The 10,000-nt window shown below is 38.2% G+C and overlaps 1 protein-coding gene across 1 annotated transcript in view; it reads right to left on the reverse strand.

The window, feature by feature from the left end:
* The window catches only part of LOC144980360 (uncharacterized), a gene marked incomplete in the record, with an annotated part of 216,919 nt that overhangs the window by 203,677 nt on the left and 3,242 nt on the right, over window positions 1-10,000 (reverse strand). Inside the window, 1 exon segment of the mRNA XM_078928058.1 lies at window positions 8,485-8,689. Coding sequence (XP_078784184.1) covers window positions 8,485-8,689 — 205 coding nt within the window.

Genomic DNA, 10,000 nt, shown 5'->3' on the forward strand with positions numbered 1-10,000 from the left:
CGCTAAGACGGGAGTAACAATGTATAAATCCCCATACCATGGATAGTATGCGCTTGAACAAACTCATAACATTGCCACCCGAAAGTAATAGGATTCAGTAGTCTGATGTCACGCCGCCAGGCAACGGCGGCCATCTTGGTTCTAAACAAAGAAAATCATTACCTTTTTATTCTTCATGCTGGCTAGAACTTTTCATATGTCTTGTGATCAGAATGTGTAAAAGTCAAAACATGATCAAATTTATGTGGTTTTTTTTCCTCTGGAAGCGTTTCTATGCTAGCCGGAGAAATATTTCATACGGGCGTCCGCCATTGTTCCGATAGTTTAGAGCCAGTGTTATTTAGTTACAATGCGTCATTAGGAAGGAAGTGACGTTACGACTATTGAATCCTATTGGCCAACAACATTCAAAATTCATGTGTAACCTTGAACGTTTTTTATCGTCTGGTTAATACAGTTTAGTGAGAATTACTCATAAACATTGACAACAACCCCCCCCCCCCCCCCCCACAAAAAAAAATAATAAAATAAAATAAAAATAAAAACAATAACAAAGACCCGAGTGACGTCAACTTCATTCTATGTACAGTTCCAATGAGTTTCTGGCCCAATGTTTCTGCCATTGTCATTGTGTTGTCGTAAAGAATGAAAACAACTCACCTAGTCTTGCCGTGTGGTCAAGTCGATAAGATCGTATTTTGACTTATAGATAGTATGCGCTTGGCTGAGAAGCTCATAACATTGCCATCCGGAAGTATAACGGACCCACACACAAACTCTGTGTAACCATGAACTTTTATAGTCTGGTTAATACAGTTTCGTGAGAACAACTCAAAAACGCGGATGGCAAAAACAATAACAAAGGCCTGTGTGACGTCATCTTCGAACTATCTATAAAATCCAACCGTGTTCATCCAATGTGTTATGTTTTACACACAACAACACACTTAGTGAGTCCACATTCCAAATGCAGTCAGTATTGCTTGAGATTTTGACGATTTTATTCAAGTTGGATAATTCAGCGCGTTATCGCGCAAATGGTGTGATTCATTCTGGGATTGAAGTTTCTGTTGTTCCAGACATTTTGGCATGTGAGTATATTATTTATAATGGATCAAACATTGTACTAACATAGCTTTATTTATTGTTTTAATTGCAGAGGGTGAATGTAAATATATTTCTACTTGTCCGACATTTTATCTGTAAATTGTACTAACATGGCTTTATTTATTGTTTTAATTGCAGAGGGTGAATGTAAATATATTTCTACTTGTCCGACATTTTATCTGTAAATTGTACTAACATGGCTTTATTTATTGTTTTAATTGCAGAGGGTGAATGTAAATATATTTCTACTTGTCCGACATTTTATCTGTAAATTGTACTAACATAGCTTTATTTATTGTTTTAATTGCAGAGGGTGAATGTAAATATATTTCTACTTGTCCGACATTTTATCTGTAAATATGGAAGAAATTCCAAATACTGGCGGCACTTCAATCACGATAAGTGCATTTCGGTGGTCACCTGGAATCGGTTTTATTTATCCGACACAAATGGACCTCCATCGAGCCACTAAAACGACAAGTTTTCATTATTTTTACAGTTTAAAATATTCCGTCAAATAAATGAAAGGTGGGTGGTCATCCTGGTTACGTTATCAGCTGTGCCTTAGAGTCCCGGGAGTTCCAACCCTATCAAAATACAAACTCTGCCCTAATTGTAGATATGAAAAATCTATTTTTAACCCTGTCAGTCCAGATTCTTTAGAAAAAAATAAAACTTTAAATTTAACTCAATGTGGGCAACTATAAATTTTCCAAAAGTCAATAAAGTGACGCCTGTATATGGAATGTCTCCCCTAATTATCGTCTGCCAGATGCTAGGAGAGGGAATTCATATTTAAAAGGATGTTTCTTGTCATTGAGAATTTCAAATGCCTTCATCTCAACAGCTCTTATTTAGTGTTTGTTGTTCAAAGCTTTTCAGTTTGCAATTCATTATTTTTCCCGATTCATTAATTATTCTATTTAATTATGATTTCCCTTTCACTCCACACCCTCCCCACCAGATTATGACACTGAAAACGGCTATGTGGTCTCGTGGTATGACACAGGCTTTCGGATCGGAAAGTCCTGGGTTCCAGCCTCGCTCGGCGCATAGTTGAGTCCTTGGAAAAGACTCTACTCATATTCTCTCACCGTACTCAGGTGTAAAATGAGTACTTGGCCGTCAACAGCGATGTCTCTGTCGGAAAAAAAAATTATAATATCCCCTCACAGCGTTATGTCTCGTTCTCCATGTTACGTGTTGCTGTTGGTCAGGGACCCCTTGTAAAGCGCTTTGAACACTTTTAGTGGATATTGCGCTATATAAAAGCTCTATCTTAAGCTCTAAAGTTAGGATACTAAGTAGAAGAGAATTATAGATTTGCAACGTTGTCGATCCGCATCGACATTTCTACATTTTGGGAGAATGTCCATTCTTTGACAACGTTTCCTAGACATTCCGTCATCTAGCTAATGAAGTTCTGAAATTGAAGACAAAATGTCGTAATTTTACGAATTATTCCTACCATTAGGCAGGTCTGTATTGTTTTGTTTTTTGTTTTTTTGTTTGTTTTTTTTTAAAATAATAACAGAAAGAAATATAAAATATTAAAACCCTCTCCTTATCAACTATAGATAGTTCGAAGATGACGTCACTCGGGTCTTTGTTATTGCTTTTTGCCATCCGCGTTTATGAGTAATGCTCACTAAACTGTGTATTAACCAGACTCTAAACGATCATGGATACACACCGATTTGTGTGTTGGTCCGTTTTACTTCCGGATGGCAATATTTGTGAACTTCTTAGCCAAGCGCATACTATCTATAGGAAAACCGTCACATTTGTCACGATACAACCAACATTTTTCTTATTCAAATTTCTATTGTACATCATGAAATTTAAAGAAAATGTACACAGTGTGTTGTAGAGTATGTTTTGGTAAAGAAATTATTTATCGCAAGAACTTACTACTATTGTGTTTGAGTGATAAAATATATATTTTTGTGTTAGTTGGGTGTGGTGAAGTTTTGGGGAAAATCCTGAAAATGGCTGGAAAGGAGAGAATGAAATAAGAGCTGTTTGGCTGTACCGTCCATAAACTCGTTACAGCGTGGGGAACATGTTTCCATATCAAAATGTGGGGAATAAACTTAATGATGAGCATTGTAGCAGAGCGCATCAATCATGGTGAGGTGCAAATCGTGAAGGTGACCAAGATGAAAGTGCATGTCAAAGACATCTAGACAGACAGTGACAAATGTGACCCTTCGCCTCAAAACGGTATTAAGTCGGGATGGCTAAGATATTGAAAATTGAATTTAAAGCCAGAAATATCAGACTTGTGGTGAGTTTGTATGTTTTATTGAGGAGAATGGACACCATGTTTTAGGGTGCTAATGCCAACAATTTATATTTTTGACCAGTTTAACATTTAATTCGGCTTTTAAGCATCTGGTTCGTTCCGACATGATACCGTTTTGAGACGATGGATCACAAATATTATTATAAAACCTCCAGCAAGAAATGTACCAAAAACAAACAAAACAAAACAAACAAAAAAAAACGAAGGAAGAAGAAGACAGAGGGGGGGAGGGGTTCCCGATGGCTCAGTTGGTAGAGCACTCGCCTCACACGCTAAGGGACCAAGATGGTCTCCCGGTCGAGAATGTTGGGTTTTTTCTGACCCCCGTCGCTGACCACCCAGCAGTTATCGGGTAGCTGGGTCTCTTAGGTCTGGCGGAAAGTACTTCCCGCGGAAGGTCTGGAGGTTCGATCCCCAGTCAAGGTCGACTGATTTTTTGGAATGTTTTTTTTTTTTTCTTGTGTGTTTCATTTCTTGCTTTGTCTGGCAACGTTCTTCATTCAAACACACGTGTTCAGATTTCAATCGTAGACAAAGTGAAATGCGCATCAAAAGGTGTGAAAAGAAAAAAGGGGAGAAATGATGAAATGTGGGCGGGGGGAACACGACGTGTCTTGTCTTGTGTTGTGACGTCACACAGGCGTGAATGGAACACGTTTGGTTATTGATTGTGATTGGTTGCTTACAACACATGTGTAGATATGGATGTATATAATGTTAGCATTGTGTCATACAATAAACCACACACAACACACACACCCCAGTGATCAATCAATGAAAAATGGCTGGTATCGAACCTATGCTTGAATGGTTTTCAATCCAGAAATAGCCTGAACCAACTGAAATGAACGACACAACCGTTACAAGAATAAGCAATGCATTGAAAAATAGACGTGAGCTTTTGCTTTTATAGCGCAATAGTCACAAGACGTGCTCAAATCGCTTTACAAGAGGTCCCAAGCCAACAGCAACACTTAACATGACGCCTGTTAGACGATATGACAAGCTGTGTTTTTTTCCCAACATAGACAATGCTGTTAACAGCCAGCAAGGTACTCATTTTACCCCTGAGTATTATGAGAGAATATGAGTAAAGAGCCTTTCCCAAGGACTCAAAATTTTGTCCATTAAAACAAAGTTAAATCTGACCCATAATGGCGTTCGCACGCAGCATAATACTGTTTGGAGACGCTGGGTAACAAATTCGTTCTCGTCATCAGCCACCTCCTTCCCACCTACACCAAAATCATCACATTCGTTACGACACAATATATATTTGTTCTTATTCAGATTTATTTTGTACATCACAATGATCTTTGTTTAATTAATAAGAACATAAAATTATTTTGTAGAGAGATTGTTTGAGTTTTAAAAAATCCATTTTTCTGCTGGGTAAGCCTGCTGCCATTTTGGGGAAATGCTGAAAATGGTCGGAGAGGAGAGGGTTAAACGGTTAATTTAATTTGAACAATCCTTAACCCTCGTGCACCTAACAAGACCCAGATATCTGACATGCCTGCCCGGTTGTTGACAATGACAAGAAGAAAATGACAACATAATAATAACAATAATAATATTCTACATTGTTTGTTGGTAACGGGCTGTTATGTTGTGGTTTGGGGGGTGGGGGGGGGGGGGGGGGGGCTGATTCTCTCGTCTGTGAATCTGTCACAAGACAATTTGTGGCTAGTCACGTTTAACCGTCTCCTTCCCACCTGCAGTAAAATCGTCACATTTGTTACGACACACAATACATATTTATTCCTATTCAGATATATTTTGTACGTCACAAACTTTGAAGAATGATTTTTGTTTGATTCATAAGGACATAAAGTTGTTTTGTAGAGTGTTTTGTTTGAGTTTTTAAAAAATCCATTTTTCTGTTGGGTAAGCCTGGCATTTTGGGAGAATACTGAAAATGATCGGTAGGGAAAGAGTTAAAGGGTCCCGATAGCTCAGTTTGTAGAGCACTCGCTTTATAACCAAAGGGACCGAGATTGATCCCGGGTACAGTGCGGCTTTGTGGTCTAGTGGTACGACACTCCGTCTTCGGATCGGAAGGTCCTGGGTTCGAGCCTGGCTCTGGGTGGCGCATAGTTGAGTCCTTGGAAAATGCTCTTTACTCACATTCTCTTACCGTACTCAGGTGTAAAATGAGTACCTGCCCGCTAACAGTTTTGCCTCTGGCCCAAGAAAGTGTAATATCGCCTAAAAGGCGTCATGTTTTATTCTACATGTTGCGTGTTTCTATTGGTAAGGGACCCCTTGTAAAGCGCTTTGAGCACATTGAGTGGATATTGCGCTTTATAAAGATCAAGTTTGTTTGTTTTTTTTAAGCTCAAGTCGGGATTTTTTTTTTTTTTTTTTGTCGTCTGTGAATCTTTAAGATTGACAAGTTGTGGCCAGTCATCTCGAAACGGAAATAATGCCAGGGTTCATTTTATTTTGTTAGCTTTTTTATAGCGCAATATCCACCAAATGTGCTCAAAGCACTTTACAAGGGGACCCAGGCCAGCAGCAGCATTTAACATGTAGGACGGAACATAGGCGATATTACAATGTTTTTCGGACAGAGACAACGCTGTTAACGGCCAGGTGCTCATTTTACACCTGAGTACGATGAGAGAATGTGAGTAAAGAGCCTTCTCCAAGGACTCGAGCCCAGGACCTTCCGATCCGAAAGCGAGTGCCATACCTCACTTACTAGACCACATATCTGATCATTGAAATGATATTATTCGGAGTTTAACGCAGACATTTTACAGGAAGGAGGTAGTAGTTTCGAATTATATTCAGCTTTTATATAGAGCAATATCAACTTAACGTGCTCAAATCGCTTTACAAAGGGTCCCTGACCAACAGCAACACGTAACATGTAGAACAAGACATGACGCCTGTTAAGCGATATTACAATTTTTTTCCGACAAAGACAACGCTGTCAACGGCTAGGTACTCATTTTACACCTGAGTACAGTGAGAGAATGTGAGTAAAGAGACTTTTCCAAGGACTTAACTAGGCGCTGAGCCAGGCTCGACCCCAGGACCTTCCGATCCGAAAGCGAGTGTCCTACCACTAGACCACACAGCCCCATTTGAATGGCTGTCTCCACACACCTCCATGTCCAGGTCGTCCATACCAAGCATACACGTGGTATAAAGACAGGACCAAATCTGTACCAAAGGCTGTTACAATTCAACATGGATGAATATGCGATTCACAGTCGGACGAGACGACAAACAATTCTATCATCATCACTATCGAAACAGTGAAAATGGACAGGCTTCCTATGGGAACAATGCAGACAATGGACGTTTTGGGTAAAAACCCTTGGTCAGCATAACAATACACAAATTAACGTGGAAAAAAAATAATAAAGTAAAGTGCAAAAGAACTGGTGGTATCGTCTGTACTCAATGATGGTTGCAGTATGAATGAAATGTGAGTTTCACTATATTGTTCCCATAAGAAGCCTCTCCATTTTCACTCTTTCGTTAGTATATTCACGATCACAGGCTTCAGGCAGCCCCTAGCGTTTTCTCTCATCTTCATCATCATCATCATCATCATCATCATCATCATCATCATAGCTATATCAATGTTTTAAATAATATTTGATCGAAAATATAGAAACAAAACAAAACAAAAAAAAACAAACAAAAACAACAAAAAAAAAAAAAAAAACAACAACAACACAGTTTTAAACTATGAAATTATGAAATCTATGCAGGCCAAATATTTCAATTTCTTTTCTTAACAAAACACACACACACACACACGCACACAAACACAAAGAACAAAAATAACACAAAGAAAATAAGAAACAATAACCAACGATTTGTACACAGACAGGGAATAGAATTGGAGCAGACAAAATCAAGCTATAGTTACAACGTCCATGCATTTCGTCATTCTCAACTATGGAATAAAAGACTTCTTCACAATAACTCAACAAACATGAAATGATACAAGGATGTCTATTATAAAGGACATGGAAGTTACACGGCCTTGAATCATTCTACACAACGTGTACATATAGGCAGGTCTGACATCCGAACCCATTTATGGGCCTAGATTAACATTGCTGTAATGGACACAATATTTTTTGAGTCAATTTTTGAGATTTCCATCACAACAACGAGCCCAAAATGAATTGGGTTATCAGACCTGCGAATAAGTACACGTCGATTCAATACAACGTGCTATTAAATATCAATATTATTATTATCACATTATATAGAAATGGGTATATATTTTGATATTACCTTCCATCGAAGTGTACTTATATACAGGTCGGATAACCCACATTGTTAGGGGCCCATTGTTGTGATGAAGGAAATAAAATATTGTCTATTACAACATTGTTATTTCCAGCCCACAATTCAAGCGCTCGGTTATCGGACCTGCAAATATGTGCACGTTGCCTTCCATCTATAACTAAACGATCTCTGTAAAATAAACATTTCACCATCGTAAACATTCATATTGTATTTGTATATCATAATTTTACTTTTTTTTTTTCTTTTTACTCATTATTTTATGAATATATTATGGCAGAAGGTGGGGGGGGGGGGGGGTATCTTACATAGAGGATAGAAGAGGTGGCCGAGGCGCCTAAATCGCATGAATAGAAAGCCAAAGGCGCCAAGACAGGTCGAATGTGTACAATGATATTCTATTCTATGTTTTCTATTTGAATTTGAATCGTCTCTAGCCTACTGTGTGAGAACGAGTATCGGGTGGACTTCGCTCTTTTCTGTGCCTTGTCGATACAATTACACTGGAGCCGACATAAATAGATCAATAAATGAATAAATAAATGAATGAATGAATAAATAAATAAATAAATAAATAAAAAAATAAAAAAATAAATAAATAAATAAATAAATAAATAGAAGGAAATGAAAAGAAAAAAATAACAACTGGAGACAGAACGTGGCCTTGGAAAAAACAGCCTGACACTGACCAATAAATCAGTTTTTTTTCCTACTCAAAATAACGTATTTTCTGACCCTTGGTAAGGGTAAGAATTATTATAAACTCAATATTCTGGAAATTTGATGTAAAAAATCACCTTTGGGTGTGCTGCGTCCTCGAGACACTGGTCGCTTTCCGTTGTCCGGGGTGATGGGGGGGAGGGGTGTTTTGGCTGATCGGACCTCCACAAACATGTTCCATGTCAGGTCGGCTTGACCCTTGGTCTTGACCTTTTCCAGGCTGTTGATGAGGTATTGGATGTGGTCGTTTGGTCGGTGGAACATCAGGCCCGTCATTAAACACTGGGGGGGGGGGGGGGGGGGGAGGATGAGATGTGGGCATTATTATTTATATTATATTATATATATTATATTATATTATATTATATTATATTATATTATATTATATTATATTATATTTATTATATTATATTATATTATATTATATTATATTATATTATTATATTATTATATTATTTATTATATTATATTATATTATATTATTTATATTATATTGTATTGTATTGTATTGTATTGTATTGTATTATATTATATTATATTATATTATATTATATACATCAGGATATTTATTCATCCCATAGGGGAAATTTGTCTCTAGGGTCTATTCCAAGGGAAGACTGGAATAACCCAGGCGTCAGCCGCAGTGCAGCGCCGCAAATTGAGCCAGGGCGAGGTGACTTGCTCAAGGCCACACAGCGCAGCGGTGGATGATCGAACTCGGTACCTTCCGGGTAAGACAGCTGAGCCACGCTGCCCCCTAAAAACCCTTGTTACTGAAAAGACGGCCATACAATCTTCAGCCTGAAGCTGTGGCCTGAATGAAAGAAGAAGAAGAAGAAGAAGAAGAAGAAGAAGAAGAAGAAGAAGAAGAAGAAGAACAACAACAACAACAACAACAACAACAACAAAAACAACAACAACAACAACAACAACAACCCCTTTGAAGCGATCGATTAGCCAAATTGTGACCCTCCGTCTCAAAACGGTATTATGTCGGAATGATTCAGACCCCAAAAAGTGAATTTAGAGATAGAATGATGAGAAATTGGACCTTAGAAGTTTTTGTAAAGCAAGAAATACTATTTATACTCCAGCATAACGTACAGAAATTAAACCCAAGTTTGATATTTGTGGCAAAGAATTCAATTTCCCTAACCGAGTGGATCCCGACATAATACCGCTTTGACACGGAGGGTCACAATTGTGGAAAAGTACACAAGACATTTTGAATAAACGAAATAAACGTATTATAAAAAATAAATAAATAAAATTCCCTTTATTCATCCCAGTTGGGAAATTAATTGTCTCTAGGGTCTATTCCAAGGGAAGACTGGAATAACCCAGGCGTCAGCCGCAGTGCAGCGCCGCAAATTCAGCTAAGGCGAAGTGACTTGCTCAAGGCAACACAGCGCAGCGGTGGGTGATTGAACTCGGTACCTTCCGGGAACGAAGCAAAGACTAAACCACTGAGCCACGCTGTCCCCGTAATGACGTCATAGATTTAAACCTGTAATCAATCATTCAATTTGTCAGATGTCAAGGCCTACCCCATTTCCTTCACTCTCTAAGTTCTGATGAAATACTCCGTGCTAT

This window comes from Berghia stephanieae, chromosome 9 (assembly GCF_034508935.2).
Source record: "Berghia stephanieae isolate SIO BIC M18660-M18661 chromosome 9, UCSD_Bste_1.3, whole genome shotgun sequence".
Taxonomy (NCBI): domain Eukaryota; kingdom Metazoa; phylum Mollusca; class Gastropoda; order Nudibranchia; family Aeolidiidae; genus Berghia; species Berghia stephanieae.